This window comes from Mchenga conophoros, linkage group LG18 (genome assembly GCF_057382185.1).
Source record: "Mchenga conophoros isolate Kocher_MC1m ecotype Shallow Benthic linkage group LG18, M_conophoros_male_GT1.1, whole genome shotgun sequence".
NCBI classification, from domain to species: Eukaryota; Metazoa; Chordata; class Actinopteri; order Cichliformes; family Cichlidae; genus Mchenga; species Mchenga conophoros.
The window spans coordinates 30455634-30475971 of record NC_140543.1 but is presented as its reverse complement, the minus strand read 5'-3'; the positions used below and the strand labels follow the sequence as shown (position 1 = coordinate 30475971).

The following is a 20338-nucleotide window of genomic DNA, read 5'->3' as shown; positions in this document are numbered from 1 at the left end:
TAAGATGAGGTCAGGATACCTTCACAAGCACACAAACTCCTTCCTATACACACATTGTACTTTAATCACACGCACACACACACACACACACACACACACTACAGGATGTATGATGCAGTTAGTAATGGCATGCGCAGACTCAAACTCACATCCAAACTCACAGTGCAGTCTCAGCAGAAAGCCTGTGTGTCTGATAGCTGGCTTAAGTTGCAGAATCTGACAGATCTTAGCTGGAAGCTGCTTACTGCAGACACTGGCCTCAATATCAGCAGAATTACTGTGTGTGTGTGTGTGTGTGTGTGTGTGTGTGTGTGTGTTTTGGGTTGGCTTTTAGCTGAATCTGAGATTGTGTGTGTACAAGCTGACACACAAACACTGTCATTCGTCCTGAAAATGATGCCTTGTAATGAAGAAACTGTCTGCTCCTCAGTGCATGTTTGTAGCCTATATTATTTGACTAAATCATGAATGTGCACTTTTACACATCACAGACTGTAAATGATGCAAAAGGTAAATACGGTTGCTTTTCCTGGACCTGAGTAATGAAACCCTACCTAGCCAGAGTGGCAGGCCCTGCGGGCTGAACAGCAGGCTCTCCCCTTCTCTTTGGTAGGACGGAGACATGTAGTAGTCGCTACTAATAATCCTCTGCAGGTGGCTGTCCTGCCAGTGGAGGTCGCAGGCCTCGACAGCCCGACTGAACACAGTCCTCCGCGGCCTGGACAGAGAGTCTGATGCGACACACACAAAAAGCATGGTTACTGGTAGAAACGAGGCGCGTGCAGTCTATATTGTTTAAGTTGTAGAATCTTTCTGCTAATTCAGATCAGTTCTTGCTTGCAATTGCAGTAAGCTCAGAATTTAATGTGTGCACATTTGTGGTTTTGGTGCTGACCCTGGGCGAGGTTGCTCTGCGGCAGAGCGTTGGTAATGTTGGGAAGTTCGCTGCCATAGTTGCCGTCCTCCAGTGGGCAGATGTCCATGTCCCCCCACTTCTTCAGCTGCTTCAACCAACCACTCTTCTCCTCGCTTTTACAGTGAGGATTTAGCACCACACACACCCACAATGCACCTGTGAACAGTAAGGGGATCAGATGTCAGACTCTTAATAACAGAAGCTTTTAAGAGGGGGGTGTATCCCTAATATGGTCACGTCTTTGAAACTATACTGACCAAATACTCAAATATTTTGTTTACCAGGTGCAGCCAATCAGAAGAAAGTAGGCTTAAGGTGATCTGCACTAAGACCGAGTGTAAATTACTTGATAAGCTAAGCAAGAAAATGAACACTGCATTAATGATTCAAAACTATCTGGGTGGTTGCTGTCCTGAAAAACTTTACCAGCTTTTTAAAAACCCAGCAGTTCTTCTTCTGCAACAATTCTCAAAAAAAAAAAAAAAAGAAAAAGAAAAAAAAATTAAGTAAATCTGTGCGTTTTAACTGGCAGGCTTTCACATATCAGAGAAAAATCAGGCAGCACACTCCGACTGTCTGTCTGTTATTCTTGTCTGCGTCTGTGTCACGATCTCCCCAGCTCACCCGGGAAGTGTTCTTATTGACCTCCTAAATACTGCGATTGATTGTGGAGAAGCTGAGCAGCCATATTGATCGGCAGCCTTTATCATTCACTCAGTGCAGGTGGAGAGAGAGGCCCGGGCATGAGGAGGAGCAGCTGACTGGATAACCTAATAGCTTACTGAGTAGATGGATGTTTACCTGACACAGTGACTAGAAATTTGTCAGAACAACAAAAGGAAGACTTCTTTAGGGCTGTGACTGCACCAACTACACAGCCGATCCCTTCTGATTTTTCCAAACTAAAACTGTCAGACATCGCACTCTCCCTGTGTGTGTGTAACTGTTCTTACCCAGCTCATCCCAAAGCTGCCTGCACTTGTCCGTCATGCCTGTGCCTTGTTGTCTCCATAGTGACAGTCGGGGGTCTGCCATGAATTGTTCCGTTATGAGCGTTAGCATTCGGGCACCGTTGGAGTCCCGCATTCGCAGCATCTCTCGCACCTGGAAAGAGCACGGGCTTGGTAACTGTGAGTAACACAATAGTCTGACTGAGCAGCATGTACCTCCTGCACCTTAGAATAATCACACAGGCTGAAGCAGAAGGTGGAGGCAAAGAAAAAGACAGAACACATCTCAAGTTCACATACTTGGCAATAGAGAAAAAGTTTGGACATTTTGTGCACATTTGCATTCTTACTGGAAAGTTGGGTATGAAAACCACTTACTACTTTCAGTTTAGAACATTAAACATAACATTGTTTTTACATTGTGTCGGGGTGGCTGTGGAGGCGGTAGAGCAGGTCACCTACTAATCAGAAGGTTGGTGGTTCGATCCCCGTCTGCTCCAGTCTGCATGCCAAATATCCTTGGGCAAGATACTAACCCCAAGTTGCTCTCTGATGCATCCATCGGAGTGTGAATGTGTGCGAATGTCGGATAGAAAGCACTTGCATATTAGAAGCACAGAAAAAAGTGCTTGTGTGAATAGGTGTGTATGTGTGAATGAGGCAAGTTGCATAAAGTGCTTTGAGTGCTCATTAGAGTAGAAAAGCACTATATAAGAATCAGTCCATTTACCATTTCAGATGACATCATATGCCCCCCCTCGAATTTGAAATTCGAACTAATACAAAAGACAGAACATGGCTTTTGGCGATTCATGATGCATGTATTCTACAAAACATTCTGAATACCAATTAAAACCAAATAAAAGAAACAGTTTGGCCCTGAAATTGAGAACTTGGCCTTATCAGAATGTGTTAAGTGGGCTTGTTTCAGTCAGGAAGGAGAAAGTATAGAAAACATCTGCACCGACTCATATTTAACCACAACTGGAAAGCTGTTCAGGCCTAATTGAGAAAATTAAGATACTGTCAAGCAGATATTAAAAGGTTATTCTCAGGAGTTGCAGGCACATAGATTTACTTGAATAGAACATTTTTACATACTTACAAACCACTAGAAACTAAATGCCAGATATCAGATTTCAGAGTGATGATGAAAATTAGTTCATGTCTTTGTTACTTTTAGGCTGGATTGTAATTCATTACTATCGTCAGGTTGTTTTACAGGCTCCCTGACAAGCCTTCACATGATCCCAGTGAGATTGCTGACAGGGACTAGAAAGAGAGAACGTTTTTCTCCCGTATTGGCTTATCTTCATTGGTTCCCTGTTAAATCAAATTTATTCTTAGAGTGCAGGCTTAGTTATGGTTCTTAGGATATTTAAAAGTAAAATCGGAGGCAGAGCCTACACCTTCAGTGAATCCAGCCCTCAGTTTGGATTCTGGAGACAGACACGGTCTTAAATTTTAAGTTCAGGCTTAAAACTTTCCATTTGATCAAACTTAGTGATGCCTGAACCCTTCCTTAGCTATGCTGCAATAGGCTTCCCAGAGTGTTTCTTCTTCACTCTGTGTTTACACACACACACATTCATTCATTTGTTCTTATATCTCTGGTCTCTTCCACAGTGTGTCCTTTGTCCTGACTCCATCCCCCCACCCCCTAACTGGTCAAGGCAGATGGCTGCCCCTCCCTGAATGGAGTTTTTCCTTCCCACTGTTGCTAAATGCTTTCTCATAGGAGTTGTTGGGGTTTTCTCTGGTGACACATTTCAAAATTGAATTAACTGCCGCACACTTTTTATTTTTAGCGATTGCCCACATTTAAGTAGGTGTGGATAAATTGCTGTCAAATTCTCTGCTATGTTCACCATCTTCTAGCCAGCTGTTATGGTAGCAGTGGGCAGATTTCCACTATGTTTGCAGAGAAACGTATTATTCATGTAGTTATTTTCCTGCTTAGATTTGCCAAAACAGAGGAAACAAATAAATGTTCAAACGATGCAGAGGAAGGGAGCAGTGACACCAACCTTAGCGAACATGGAGTTGAGCTGTTTCCCAGAACCGTAGTAACCTCCCTGCGACAGAAACTGCTTGACTTGCTCCCTGACTTGATCTTCATCCAGATGCCAGCAGTTATCATCATCAATGCTGGCGCCTGCAGTTGGGTCCGGGGCACCTGAGAGCGCACAGACACACAACACACACAAATAAATGACAGGGCCAGTGAATCCTACAGTGGCTGCAATACATGCACACAGCAACAATACAAAAAGAGAGCACATGGATTCTAACAAAAGCCCTGAATTCATATGAAAACTTCATTCCTTCCTGTCCTCAATCCACACCCCGGGATGAAAAAGATAAACAGACAGTGACCATGGGAAAGGGAGTTTACTTAAAGACAGCCTCAGCTGCAACAACACCATTTTCTTAGGTCAGTACAAACACACTACATCTCAAATGTAATCCCTCAGTGCTGAAGGATAGTTGGAAATTTTTATCCTGAAATAAAGTTGAATTCTCTGAATCTTGGCACTGATCCTCTGCTCTCAAGCCTCTTTGTTTAACATTTAACTTGCAGCGCCCCTACACGACACCTAAGAAATGCTGCTTGTGTTTGCTTTTCCCCCCCGAGTGCATGATTAATCAAACTTTATTTTTCTTCTGTGTGTGTCTGACTGATACCACAGGGAAATGGAGATATGCACCAAATTGGGGGGGGGGGGGGGGGGGGGGGGGCTTTGATCTAGCAGGAAGTGAGCTGAGGAAAGCCCAGAGATGCATTTCCAACTGACTGGAAGAACACCGCGGCAAACAGCAACATTCCTCCATCAAAGCCAGACTCACGCCTGGGATCAACTGAACTTCAACCCCCATGATCCCCCTTGTCAAACACAGGAAGCACAGCGCGGGGCTTCCTGGACGAGGGAGTTGGAGTGTGTCAACATTTAGCGGGCAGGATGAAATAGAGAAGGAGATAAAGAGGTTTGTTTGGCGAAAGGATGTGTAGAGTTTGTCGTTTCCCCGACGCGGAGCTGGTCTGGCTCTCCTAGTTTTTAATCTCCCTCTACTTTCTCCGGCCCTTTCATGTTTCCTTCTCCTTTCCGTCTCCTCTCTTCCATTTCCCAGAGTGCCATCGCTTCTGTCTCCTCCTCTCAATGTCCCTTTCCTCTTCACACATCTCTCCCTACGCTTTCTCCTGCATCCATTTCATCATTCGAGTCCCTTTTTCTGGGCTTCCTTCAACCTACCCCTGCCAGTGGGAGGAGGTAGCGACTGGAGAGTGAGAACAGAGAAATCAAACGAGCCATTTGAAGCCTGCCTTGCTGCTTCGCCGGAGTAATCAGGGGCTCTGACGTATGACAGCCTGTAGGCTGGCGTGCAGCATGTTTCAAGTTGCGAGGCTTTTAAGTGTGGCCTGTTGCTGTGAAGATATCGCTGCAGAGGGATGGGCAGCACCTCCACAGAGCAAGAACTTTTTAAGAATTAAGGAAAGAGCTGTAACTTTCCGAATGACTGTCAGGAATTTACGGCAACCTTGAAAACCTGGCGTGGAATGTGGTTTGTGGTTTGTGCTCTCACCATGGACCTGGTTGATCTCAGAGTTGGAAGAGAGAATCTCATCGGCCAGTTTCTGAGCAGTGGGCAGCACCTCGGTGTGGTGGGCTGTGATCAGATACTGCACCAGCTTCTGTAGTTGATCTCTGTTCATCTGGAACAAAGTCTCTGAGATAGGCAGCCGTAGCTTCACCTGCAACAAACACAAGTGGGTGTCCAGTGTGTCAACTGCATGTTATTACTGTAAAGTTTTCTAAACGCAAAGTCCCAGGTGGAAACATAATTTGGTCTTTGAGCTCATGAGACATGATTTATGTACCTTAAAATACAGTTATCCAGTTGTACTATGAATGTTCAGGGCAGTTTTTAATAAACTCAATTTAATTTGGTCCGTAGAACATATTAAAAAAGATGGATGAAGTGTTCTGAAACCTCTGGATGAGTGTTTTAAAACCACATGTGACGAAAGAGGAGCAGGTCCGACTATGACACTTTGTTGGACTAAATGTTTTATTCAATATATAATCAAATTCAGTGATTGAAGCCATAAACTTACTAGGAAAGTGTTTAAAGAGATCATGTTTCTGAGGCGTTTGCACCCATTAAAAAAAGAATACAGGTTTAAGATATTTCGGCACTGGCTTCACTTTTCAGACCTGGAAACTCTGTCCATCTTTTGCTCCATCTATGATCTGGACACAAAGGTACGTAGAGCCACGTTGTATTAACTGTGGTGGATGTCTTCTTGGATTTCTCAGTTATTGCCACAGTTATTTGCATAATGTCACAGTGATGGATGCTCGTGTTAAGCTTGGAAAAAGTTTCAATTAATGTGTACAAATAATCCCGGTGAATCAAAAGCTTATCAGAAAGTTTATTTTTCCAACTCTTGGCTCTGTATGATGTCAGAGAGAGAGTGGAATCCCTAATATGGTCATCACAGGCACATAAGCTCAGGCTGTGAGCAATGCAACTCTACACAGCTGCTGCTCAAACCTTGTGTTTTTGTAGGGGAGCCAATCGGAACAAAGCTAGCCTAAAAGTATAATCGATACATTTTGACTGGTGAATGATGCAAAGCTACCCAAGTAGAGTCCAAATTTAAGAGCACAGAGCTGAAAATGTGCATAGAGCCACTTTGATTCATGGCACTACAGCCTCTACTGTGTTTTGAGTGATGTAACCAGCACTGATAAACATAAGAGAAACCATCACTGATCGTAGCACTAACGGAATGTGTTGCATATTTTGGTTAAGGAATGTTAACCCAATGGAAAGGAAGCATCACAAAGCTGTGGTTATTACCTGTTCGGGCTTGCGAATCCGATATAGTGAGAGCGCCACGACATGCGCGCAGTAGAATATGTCTCGGTTCCCACAGCCACAGGTGACAGAGGTGATCTTGCACCGGTCGAAGCTGATGGCTACCTTGTGGGTGACCTCCGGCTCAGACGATGTGGCGGGTTCGGTCACTGTGCCGCTGAGGTGAAATCCTGCAGGGACACAAAGGAGGGACGATAGAGATGGGTGAGCTTTAAATGGTCTTACAAAAGTATGATAAAATGCAATCAGACATTTTTTTTTTGAGTAATTCAACTTCATTGCAACTTTTACACAGTTTAATTTGTTTAAGTTTTATGTTAAAACATAAAGATGTAGAAGGAAAAAAAAAGGCAGGAGAAACTGTGGTAACCTGAGCCTCTACAAACACACAGAGTGAAGACTGAGTACAAAACACACATCTTCATCAGGCTTCAACAGGACACTGAGCCATCTGATACTCAGGGTCTCTCTGTCCAAGGCTCAGTGCATCTGTGTGTGCGTGTGTAGTAGGAAGGTTGCTAGGGTGGGATCGTTTCCTGGCCCCACATACACACCCAGACCTACACCCACAGGATAGCAAGGCAGTTGGCAAAATAAATGTCCACTTTGCATGGTTAATCTTTAGCCCTGACACACCAGGCCGACCATTTAGTGCTGGCCTTTGTTGTCGGCTGTCTGCAGATGAGCATTTCCTGTACTTTTTAAAAGGCATTTCAGGACTCGATGTAACCATTTGGCCAATTTCACAAACAAGTTCCAAACCTGCACTTAATTGAGTAGCATGAGGCTAAAAACAACTGTACAAGCAATAAATGACATCACTGTAACCACTCATGAGATTTTATTGATTAACCCCATGTGACACCCAGAGTCTAGATATAAATGAAAGCAAGAGCAAGTCCAGGCTCCATCTTTGGTCCTCTTCTGTTTCATATTTCAATGCTTAAAAAAGTCTTTTAAATACAACATAGCTGTTGCAAACATATCCAAAGTCAGGAACTACAACCTGACTAATGTCAAGTGTTAGATTGAGATAAAGGTGGAGAAATTTGAGAGAAGAAAAGAGAATGGAGGAGGGGAAAGTATCTGTTCTGTCATGTCATTTCACTCTGACAGGTCAATTATTTATGAGGTAAAGAGTGTGTGCAGGTGTTTGTGTGTGTGCATGCACTTTGTCACAAACCATAGCCTACCGCTTCTTTTACACATAGAAGTTCAAAAGGCAGAGACAAAAAAACAAAACATAAAGGGGATGCCAAACAACCTAAGTGCAAAACAATAGTATGGCTATTTTAGTCATGGTGGTTTATGTGCAAGGTACATAACTAAAACTCTGACACACCAACAAACATCAGTGCAAACACAAGGAAACACACACACACTTAATTCTGGGGTGTGGGCCAGCATGGTGGAGTGGCCTAATAAGCTTGTTTTAAGCCATCCCCTGGCAAAAATCCCACAATAGGCTTTTCCAAACCAAATGCTGTGAGCACAAACACAAGGTAGCTCACAGACACACACACACGCAAACACAGCCAGAGCCAATCAACTGTAAACTGCTTTCACCAGACAAAGGAAGATAAGGAGCTACGAGAGAGCGAGTGAAGAGAGTGACGACGACACTGACAGCGCGTATCGTCTCGCCAACCAACTCACAAAACCGTCTGAACCAAAATGAAACTGGTCAACTCACCACATCCTCCAAATGTACAAGCTAACAGCCTTCTCTTTACGCCGAAATCTCAATCCACAGCCAAGCTGCTGACAAAGGACTACACATGTTAAATGCAGACACAAAGCCACAACACTTAATACTGCAATCCTCCAATGTTCAGAGGCCTTGAAACAAAAAAACGATGTAATCCTGTGCTGCCCTGCAGGTTCTATTTAAATGTACATTCCAGGTAGATTACCTCAGAGTATGAAAAGTGTATAAGTGTACCAGTTACACTCAAAACTGTCAGAAAGAAAAAAGGCTGATGTTTCTGTCCATCTTTACTTGTCCTAAGTGCGTTTGCCGTCTTAATAATTTTCTTGAGCGGCCTATTTCCTGGTGTCTACTGTTACTGGACTGTATTTTCTCCTTTCAAGACTTGATCAGACTCTATATAACACGACTGCTTAGTCATTCCTGTTATATTTATTTGAAACTGTGATAAATTCTCTGGACAAGTCCACATGGTGTGGGAAACAAAACAAAAGTGCAGGCATATGCACAGACCCCATACTCACTGATGACGGACCAGAGGACACAAACTACTAGTACTTACATCAGAGGTGTCTCTATGACAGATGGTCACGGTCATGTCGGAATAGGTTCAAACTTCATATTTTTGCCTTTGCCATCTTGCACTTTTATAAGCAGATGTGCCAAATGCGGGGTGGATCTGACTGAGAAACTGAAGGAAAAATTACAAGATGCCGAGCAGGCAGTTGACAGTCGCACTCCGCTCTATTTGACTTCAATAGGGCCTGTAAGTTACTAAATTAACAGCCTGCTGCACTCAATGAGACTTTGAAATGTCATTACTGACAGCCATTAGGAATAATGCAGGTTTGAAGCATTTCTGCATTGGCTTCACCTTTCAGACGCAGAACCTACATCCATCTTTGATATACAGTCCACGGTAGCAACACACTCGTGCCAAAGTAGCCCCCTGCGGTATGTGCAGTGCAGATCTACTTTCAATCTACATGTGGCCAAACCACTTGAACTACCCACATGCATATACCAACACACCCAGCAACCACCGAAGCCACGCTGATTAATCTGACACAGTGCCCTGGATGGCTACAAACTAGGGCTGCTCGATTATGGCAAAAATGATAATCACGATTATTTTCATTGAAATTGAGATCTCGATTATTTGACGATATTTATTTAACCCTTTAAGACCTACTATAGAACCAAGTCCGCCAGAGCTTATATTATTTTTTTACATGTTGTAGTGCCATTTATGGGAGCATTTCAAGTTGCTATACAACTGTTATAGCCCATATTTTAATAATATGTATGCATTAAGTCCATAGTAACTACATTAATTGCAAAAAAGTGCAATAAACTACAAAAAAAAATTGAAAATCGTTTTTGTTTTTTTTACATATATTTCTACTTGGAGAAATTTAAGAGGTTTATCCCTCAAAACTTTAAATACAAAAAAGTTGCAAAAAATAGTTTACAACAACAGGAAACTTATTTTGAGTGTCTTCATAGTTTTATTTTGGAGATACACCAATTTTTATATACTGCAGGAAAAACGAAAAAACAATCCTATGATGCAAATTTGCAAAGAAAACAGCATGTGCATCAAAATAAACTATTTCCAGCAGTGCAATTCGAGTTCTAAGCATCCCAGAAACTATTCAGAAAAGTCAAACATGACCAGTAAAGGCCTTTAAGGCCTACAAGTAAAAAAACTACATTTCCGCGAAAATGACGTCACTTCCGGTTTCGGCCAGGACATGGCGGACATGTGATAGTTCGCGCTGACGCCTGTTTCACTGTGGGAAGTGTTACGAACAGCTGATCGGATCAGCGAAGCATGTTTCTGGAATATTATGTTTTTGTTCCTGCAAGCGCTTTTTATGCAATTTTTGCAAAGCTTTATGTGGAAGGAAACCGTGACCGAAGACAAGCTGATGGCATAAGATGTAAGTACAACTCCTCCGGTTTCATATGCAAAACAAATTATTGCGCTAGCTTACCCGGTCCAGGTTCTACAGGGATTTAAAAATAGTTACACAAAACGGAGCGTGCTGCTCTGACGGCTTTAAAGGGTTAACAATGACTTTAAAAAATAATATAAAATAGTGTGCAACACCACTGAAGTTTTTTGTTTTTTTTTTACCTCTCTTTTCAACCAACAGCAGTCACTCTCCTCTCCAAATAACTTCTGCTTAGCTTTCCGAGCTTCCCTCGGGTCCTCTTAATCAGCGGTCTCCAACCTTTTTTGCGCCACGGACCGGTTTATGCCCGACAATATTTTCACGGACCGGCCTTTAAGGTGTCGCGGATAAACGAGGGAGGGGCTAATAATCGGCTCAGTCATTTTTAATGATCGTTGAAAGCCCAGATCGTAATCGTGATTAAAATTCGATTAATTGAGCAGCCCTACTACAAACCATTCAGCCCGCTTACTGCCTACTGACCAGTCTTAATATTGTCCACTGACCAACACAGTGACTGATCTAAAAACTCTACATGACTGACCAAACTGTCCGCCGAGCCAAACGGGCCATCTGACGATGATAGGAAGGACAAGTGACACACTGAGAACAGAGGGAAGAGCGAGGCTGATGCATCTGTCAGTGATAGACATGGAGAGTCCTCCAAACTGTTGAAATTTCTCCCTCCCGCTGAGTCCGTCTGTCCAACCAATCTTGGTGTCTTGCAGCGCAGTAATATTGTAAATGTCAGAAACGGCTTGCTATTCCTCCCCTCCGTCTCTATAATGGACATACCTGTAAAATCAATTTGCACTAATCATAGCTTAGTGTCAGGGAATCCAAATTTGATCTTCCAGCGCTGAAATCATTGCAGCGGAGCGCCAAAGACCAGGCAAAAATCAGGGGAGCGCATTTCTTAAAAGCATTGGGGGGACATTTAGAGAGCCATCTTCCCCTCTGAGCTGTCTAAACAATGCCTTGTCAGTCATCACTGACTATTGCACTTGTCTCTAAAAACTCTACTCTTAGCATTTCAGATGAGGAGAGAAGTTTTGATGGCATGTGAGATTTGGTCTTTCCAAATCCGGGAGTGCCGCTCACTCCCCCGCCTTATTCTTTCTACGTCTGTCAGGTTAAAGCCTATTGTTACTCAGCCCTCTGGGATGATTGTGATGGTGACACTGCTGCTCTTTTCACTTTCAATCAAGTCTGAAATGGCTGACAAACAGGTCACAGTCTGTCTATCTGCCTCTTTATCTTTTGACAGTTTCTCTCATCATTGTTAGGTTTAATTACCTGGCTAAGTTAGATACTTCTGGGGCAGTCGCACCTTGCTACGGCCATCGCAACAAAGTAGGTAAAACTCACGAGAGATTTTAACACTCTTGTGATTGGTGGATTGAATAAAGGAAAAGAATAAATCCCTAGCAGTCCTTCAGCAAATTAGAGCTCCTTAAGAAGTAATTGCTTCTAGTCAAGAGTCGAAAAATTAAACATGATAGTGTATAATAGCCAGGCAAATTTTAACTCAGTTTTTCTCAGTTTCCATGGCTCATGTTGATCTAAGCCTTTTATTTAAAGTATAAATGTGATCTGGGCAAAAAGACCACAGCAGTAAACTGGGAAATCATTTTCCAAACATGTCATCACCATGAGGTTTAAGTACCCCTAACCCTAAGCTATTAAAATATGTGATTCCTGATTTCTCCCAGTCTTGGCAACAGGATTGAAATGAAAACAGTGCGAGTGACTCAAACCTTACATTAACCTGATATTTTGGCTTACAATTTCATGAAAGCAAAAGCTACATGTTCTGAATTTCCATGTATTTCTTCTTCAGTTGGAAACACCAAAGCTACATCTCAGCTGTAAATACCTCAGAAATCTTTCGCCCTAACTACACGTCAGGTTGACGCAGCCTGCAGCTACTTTGTGGCTGGCCTGTTCAGCACTGTCCAGGGCATGTCGGGATACTTTTTTTCGATGCAGTTTTTCAGTACATCAGTGAGAGAATAACAATCATCATCTCAGCATAAGGAAAAATATTAAACAATATGGGGACTCATGTGTCAAGGAGATCGCTGAAATTATCGAAATGAATGATAATATATTTTTAGCCCTGAAAAAGTGACCACAGCGTAGAGCGGAGATCCTGGAGGGGAAAAGTCCCAGCTGGCTGGTACTGCATATAAAACACTGGGACAAAACCACACTTTAATTAACAGATAACACACCCGCTCGTGCATAAATGTGGGCAACGATGTCGGCCACTTCAGTAGGTTATGTCGTCAGCTCTACAAAGATTCCCTGCAGAAATCTAAATCAGGCTGCAGAGTTGGGGTCATCGCTGATGATGACGACTCAGACCTCGGAGGGTGAAGTATTGCTTGGTGTACCCATTTTTACCCCAGTTGCTTTCACATATAGAATCCTTTGTGTGTGACACTGAGGGTGTCTTCAGCAGATGGGCATGCAACGATACTTGGTACAAAGACGCTCCATCAGACCGTCTGCAAGAACACACAAACACACGTAAACACGGTGAACAAAGCAACCTTTTCAGAGCCTGTCTGCTTTTGTTCTTAATGCCACACTGAGCACAAAGATGAAACGGTGCAAACTACTCAGTGATATTCACAGAAGATATTGCTAATCTCTCTCACACTCGCGTGCGCGCACACACACACTTCATGCATGCTAGTTGTGAGCCTGGATCAGCAAAACAGATGAATTTCTAACAAGGTGAATCAGGAGTGTGATGTGTGTAAACTGGGAATGTTGCCAACTACAACGATCTGGCTGAATCCTCAGGGGGAAGAAGAAGAGAAAAAAAAACACCTCTGTGGATGTATATATGTGTGCGTGCCTGTTCTAATGTAGGTAGGCGCACTTGCCCCAAAACCCCACAGACACACACTCTACTACTGACATCTTTCATGCTTGAAAAAAAAAAGAAGAAGAAAAAGGAAAAAAAAAAGTGTGTCTTGTGTGGCATTTGTGGTTATTAACACTTTGATTGCGGGCTGTGCTCGTCTAGAAGGGAGAGATGAAATATGATGAACTTAATATGAACTTAATTTGGATTACACACAATTCCATCACCATGTACAGCATGTGTGTAAGACTTCAGAATTCATAGTGTTGGTTTGTTTATAGTGTGTATGCAGAGTTTTAAAATGATTGCTGCGTAAGAAAAATAAAGCGTGAAGAGACTGGAGGGACCTCCATTGTACATCTTTCCATTATACTTGGAGACACCCTGTAGCTATTTATATATTATATGTATATATTTTACACACACACGCACACACACACCACTGCGCCTTGCCTCCCTGTTATACACCATCTGTCACTTGATGACAACCCCACCCACAGAAACAAATCAGCCAATCAGGAGGCCAAGAGCTCCCTATGCTAGGCCATTAACCCTTAATCAGCTGGGTTTATGGAGCTGTGAGCCGAGCCAACGCATGCATGTACGCTCACACACAAGCACACTCTAGCCGTATTCAACCAAAAGCCTCGATTTAGATAGATGGGGGAAAAACCCCGCCCACCCCTCCCACCGCACTTTAAAGCTGTGGAGGAGACCATCCTTGATTCCATTCATCTTCTTTCCCCCAAAGCACTGTGCCGACACTACAAACACTTTAACAAATTTGGGGGGGTGGGGTGCAGTAATCCTGTGTGGGCGTCAAAATGAAGGCGCAGCATTTGGCAGAGTGATATTGATGGGTGGCTAATTAAAGGGACCCCCCCCCCAAAAAAAACAAACAAAAAAACAACAACCCTTAGATGCCCTCGACTCCATATACTAACCACCACCACCATATCAAACAGCATGTCTCTGTGTGACTTGGTGAACAGACTCGTCTCGGACAGGAACAAGCAACGGTGGTCCTCGTACAGGAGCCTGCAGAAGGTGGAGAAATGTTTGTCATTCACGCTTACTCCGAGCTGTCGGAGGCTGCTGCAGAGCAAAAACACAGACTACCACTGGCAACAGCGATGCAAAAGAGCAGAGCTTCCACAGGAAGCGGTACTTACAGAAAAAAAATAAAAACATTTACAGGAAAACTGGAAAGTAAATGTTCAAAGGCTCAGATATGGACGGCACCCTGCCACATTTGACCACCATTTATCACTAAAGCGCTTTTAACATAACTGCCTTGCGACAACATGCCATTTCATACAAGCATGAAGAAGCATGGATTAAAAGTTAGATAAAACATCCAGTAGTGTCAGAATTTAAAAACAGATCATTTTTAGAGCTTGAGCTTGCATTTCTAGTCTGTTCTTGTACCGATTACTGCTGATGAGCATCAGCTTGGTTTAGTTAAGTAACCATCTTAACTATTGTTTTTTTTTTTCCTTTTTTCTCTGCCACCCACAAACTCCTCGTCTCTTCATGCCAACTGTCCTGTGCTGTCATTTCTCACTCTGCTTTCCAGTCACGGCTGCTATTTGCAACTTTTATCAGGAAACTGCATGTCAGCAGAAGTATGCTCTGGAGAAGAAGAAAAAAAATGCATGTTGGTGCCACCTTTCACCCCCTGTGCCATCTTACTTCCCCTTTTCCTAAAGTAGCCAGGATTCGTCCTCCTCCACCAGACAACACATCCCTCTCAGCCTGTGGCCCTCCCCATTTCCCATCTGTTCTGACAGCTCCAAGGTTAACACAGCTCCCCCCTCCTGCACACACACACACACACACACACACACACACACACACACACACGAAGATCTTTTTAACCTGCCATCTATCTTTGCACAACACACACACACACACACACACATACACAGTGAGTACACGATCTTCCCCTCTGCCTATCAAACCATCCATCCATCATTCACGCATGCATCCTTCCATCCCTCCCTCTTGCAGTGTTTGCTGATGTGATAACAGCTGATTGATTCATTTGTGATTTCCCAGCAGCTCTGTCCCAAACGCACACACGCACACACAGACACAAGCGTGCACACGCACAAACACGCACGAACCGCCGGGACTCATTTGTCATGATTACATTGAATTGATTCCCTGATTTGCTCCATTCTGTTGCAACTTGTGGGGGGAAGAGAGAAAGAGGAAGAAAGAGAAAGAAGTGGGAGAGAAAGGTTTAATCAAGTCCTTTTCAGCTGATGTGTCACTGTGAAAACAAACAAAAAAAAAAAAAACAGAAAAAAAAACTGCAGATCTGACAGAACAGATGAGGGTGGAAATCAGCTGACGAGTCCTCAACCCGACTGAGCATAGGGCAACAAAGACAGACGGAGGAAAAAAAATTGAGGAAGAGAAGAAATTCAGGGGGAGGAGAGGTAGCACTTGGATTGCTCCGAAGGGACGAGCATGTTCTGCAAAATACTTGCCGAAAAGAGATAAGGACAGACAAAGACCGGTCACAACCATCAGAATGAGCAAGAACACATAAGGCAGAGCTTGCGCGTGCTATTTTAGAGCCATCTTGACTGAGATAAAAGCTTGTGTGGATGGATGGCTGACATCCTTTGCTTGACGTGCGTGAAATTCAATCAAGGACTCGATTTGTCTACTTTGAAAGCAAGCTGAAGCGGTCCATTTCAAGACTCTAACACATTCCGCTTTTTAATGGAGAGTCATTTGGTTGATTCATAGCATTGTGAGCGACACTAGAATGAAGGTTACTTGGCGAGGAGAAATGCTATAAATGGTGCTTTCAGCTTTTCAGGAGGATACAGGACCAGAAACCTGAGAGCAGAAATGCACACATGTACACACACGCACACACAACCATTGTGGGGAAGACAAAGCTGAAGCTGTGTGGAGGTGAAGCAGAGTTAAAGGGCTTTAGTACAATGTCATACACTGCAGCATTCCCAGTTCACTCAAGGCTACATTAACGATAAGGAGGGCACTTTTTTTTTGTTGTGGCCTGTTGTTTCAGCATAGAGGCATTACTGTGCCGTGGCCTTGTCTTACAAAGGGCAGAGCAAAAGCAATTTATCACGCTGCAAACACTTAGAGAGTCAAGTCACTTGCTTGCATGTGGTGAAGCCTACAAATCTGGGTTAGAAGAAGCAACAGATCCTTCAAGTCCTGTAAGTTGGGAGGTGGGGCCTGCACCTCCCAACTCAGGATCGGACTCGTTTGTTCAGCATATCCCACAGATGCCTGATTGGATTGAGACTTGGGGAATTCGGAGGTCAAGTCAGCACCTCAAACTCATTGTTGTGCTTCTCAAACCATTGTTGAACCATTTCTGCTTTGTGGCAGGCGCATTACCCTGCTGAAAGAGGCCACAGCCATCAGGGAGTACCATTTCCATGAAAGGGTGTACATGGTCTGGAACAATGCTTAGGTAGCTGGTATATCTGTTCCTTCTTTGGACCACTTTTGATAGACACTGACCACTGCAGACCGGGAGCACCCCGCAAGTGCAGCGGTTTTGGAGATGCTCTGACCAAGTCGTCTTACCCTTACAATATGTCTTCTTGTCAAACTCGCTCAAATCCTTACACTTATCGTGCATTTTCCTGCTTCTAACATCAACTTTGATAACAAAATGTTCATTTGCTCCCTAATACATCCCACCCACTAACAGGTACCATAATGACGTGGTCTTAATACTATGACTGATCAATGTGCATGCACCGAGAAGAGCTACAGACTCCGTAGAGGGACTAACCTGCAACACGAGGCATCGGCGTTGTAAGGATGCAAAGCAAATTTTCCCCTTACACAAGGGTCCCACAGCACACTGGGCGTCATCTCATGTCAGACTTGCGTTGATTCCCACAGAAACTAAAGCACCCAAGTGTCACATCAGCCACTCAGAACTGAATATGTAAATGAGCTGCTCAGTGCAATCTAGAGTGGAGACGTGCCTAAAGGGTACAAAAAAAAATCTGTCAAACAGCCTCCTTCGTATCTGTTCTGCTAGTAGCCACTTCCCGTGAAACCCATTGTACAGAAATTCAATTAATTCCACTTGCTTCTAACACACACACACACACACACACACACACACACACACTCCCCCACCATTTGACCTTAGAACTGAAGAAGCTTCTCGGATGAGAGGTGAAACGTCTTCAAGCAACTTAAAGAAGTCCAGGAAGTCTTTGCAAGCTCCTTTGACTACAATGACCTGGATGACTGAGAACCACAGACATAACTACAACGGTCTGCTCCCTTTTCTACTTGCTTTTCAAAACAAAGCCATGCACAATGGGAGACACACACACACACACACACACACACACACACACACACACACACACACGTTAACTGTTACTGCACTGGATTCACCCTTTAGTTACCATTGACGTATACACATTCTGTATATACTCGTGTACACATGTAGCACAGGTATGTTGGACTTATGATTTGGATTACATATACGGGCTACAGGCGTATGGTCAACCTTTGCCTGTAGCAAAATTTGTGAATACTCGTGTCATACTTTTAAGTAAATTCATAAAAATGTGTGCACGTAGTATTAATGCACACGCGTGCACATTTAAACAAGCACGGGTTTCCTGCTCGTGTTTACGTATGCAGAGGCCGTTCTATGCGTCTCTCCCTCTGTTGCCCTTTTGTCTCTTCTTTCTCAGTCTCCCTGCGCACTTTGCCCTTTTCCTAAACCTGCTGTGGCCTTAGCCACGGTTTTTGTTTATTATGGCGGCATGCAAAGCAAAGGAACAACCATCTGCCATATGCATGCAGCGGCTGTCTTAGGAACAACAAGGGCTGGCATCACAATGCCTCTTTAGCTTGTGTGTGTGTGTGTGTGTGTGTGTGTGTGTGTGTGTGTGTGTGTGTGTATTTGTTCTTCATGCACAGTCTGCAGGGCAAGATAAGTATGCATTTAAGAGGCTTATATTTCATTTCAGGAACTGAAGGAGACAAAATGGCTCCATTCTGAGTTGGCGAACACAACACAAGGAACGGTGGGGTGGCAAAAGAAAAAAAAAACAGAAAGGGAAAGAAAAAGCTTGCTGTGATGCCATTTGTGTATGCACACACAGAAGGAACAGAGGCACAAAGCCGAGCATTTGTAGCTAGCGCACAAACACAATTGAGCACAAAGCGGAACATTTCAAATACAAATCCAGCTTTATTAATCTGTGCGTTTTGTTTACTGTACGGTTAAAAAGCCAAAAGTGTGACGGGAGCTGCCAGATCGGCGTGTGAAGGCTGAGCAAAAGTAACTTTTAGAAGTGGTGAGTGTTGACCCAGGCTTGTCAAACACATGTCACGCTCTCATGGTGCTTCTGAAGCAAAGTGTGCTGGATACACAAGTGCACAAAATTAGCAAAAAAAACCCCCAAAAGCAAAAACTAAACACACACAGTATGAATACTTAAATACGTTTTTGATGCTTTGCATAGTACAGTACAGCACGTCAACAATTCAGGGCAAACGCTGCTGTGTTTCAGCTTTAATTCTGACAAAAACGGTGCAAAATTGCTCCGACTTTGAAGCCAGTCGTGTCAGATAATTTTAGATGTTAAGATTCAAAAAATCTGAATTTGGATCTGAGCAAGCCAAGGGGAAACTAGAAAAATTTGCATTTCCTGCGAAAATGCAGTGTGGATGCTTTAAAGCTGAAGCTGTATGCAAAAAGTAGCTGAAAAAGCTGAAAAGTTGCAGAAATTGTAAAAACTTTGCAGAAGCAAAGGAACTTTGCTAAAATGGAATAACTTAGCAGAACTGCAATATCTTAGAGGAAACATAATACTTGGCAGAAATACAATAGCATAGCAGAACTTAGCAGAAATATTGTAACTTACCAGAAACATAACTTCTCAAAAATACAAGAATTTAGGAGAAATAGTATAAGATAACAGAAAGAATATATTTAGACAAAAATACTTAAGCATTACAGAAACACTATGATTTAGAAAAATAGTACAACATAGCAGAAATACTGTGATTTACCAGAGACACTGTGATGAACTATGAATATTGTAATTTTAAATTAAGACTATGTTTTAGCACAAATATTATAATTTGGCAGAAATACTATGATACAGCACAAATACTCTGGTTTAGCACAAATATTATAACATAGCAGAAATACAATTATATAGCAGAAATGCTATATTTAGAAAGAAAAATATAATATAGTAGAAATAGTATGATTAAGCAGAAATACTACAATATAGCATAATAACAATAATTTAGCAGAAATACTATGATTGAGCAGAAGTACTAAGATGTAGTAAAAGTACTTTGATTTAACAGAAATACAATTATGGAGGAGTAATACTTTAAAATGGGAGAAATATTGATACACACACACACATACACAGAGCCTAAAGGTAAGAGTATTTGTGCCATGGAGTGTTAAGAATGTGAGGTCCATATTAGAAAAGCTGGTAAAATCATAAAAGTTTGCAGAATTGTAATAAATGATGAATATGAATTACTGGTCTGTGACAGTGTATTAATTTGTAGGGAAAAAAACATGTTGACCAAGGTGGAATCGAACCCACGATCTTTGGCTTGCAGACCCGTGTCATTACCAACTGCGCCACTGGGAAAGAGAGGAGCCGTTTTGAAAAACAGGGTGATGAGCAGTCAGAATTAGATCCCGGTGAGAGGCGAAAAACGCCGTTTTTTGGAGTTACAAAACGTTGTGTAACTCAAAAACTAGGTGGACTAGAGGCATAATTCTTGTACTGGGTGAATCAGCGGACTTTGGTGTACTTTGACTGCGATTTTCATTGCTCTTTGTACAACCGTTGCTGAGATATGACGAGAGAGGAAACGGAAGACCTCAGACATGATTGGCTGGCTGGGAAGCCGTGCAGGCCCTGATATGTGATATGTGTCTGAGTCCGCACAGAGGATTGGCTGCCTGGCAGAAATATATAGAAATAGTATGATTAAGCATAAATACTACATTTAGCAGAAATACTATATTAAGCACAAATCCTATAA

At 42.8% G+C, this 20338-nt stretch overlaps 1 protein-coding gene across 1 annotated transcript in view; it reads right to left on the bottom strand.

Annotated features, from left to right (window-relative positions):
- The window catches only part of zswim5 (zinc finger, SWIM-type containing 5), a 75568-nt gene that overhangs the window by 13146 nt on the left and 42084 nt on the right, over window positions 1-20338 (bottom strand). Inside the window, exons 2-7 of the mRNA XM_085254012.1 lie at window positions 6730-6917; window positions 5449-5617; window positions 3894-4042; window positions 1870-2020; window positions 896-1072; window positions 555-731 (exon numbers count right to left, since the gene is read on the bottom strand). Coding sequence (XP_085110138.1) covers window positions 555-731; window positions 896-1072; window positions 1870-2020; window positions 3894-4042; window positions 5449-5617; window positions 6730-6917 — 1011 coding nt within the window. The remainder of the gene's footprint in view (window positions 1-554; window positions 732-895; window positions 1073-1869; window positions 2021-3893; window positions 4043-5448; window positions 5618-6729; window positions 6918-20338) is intronic.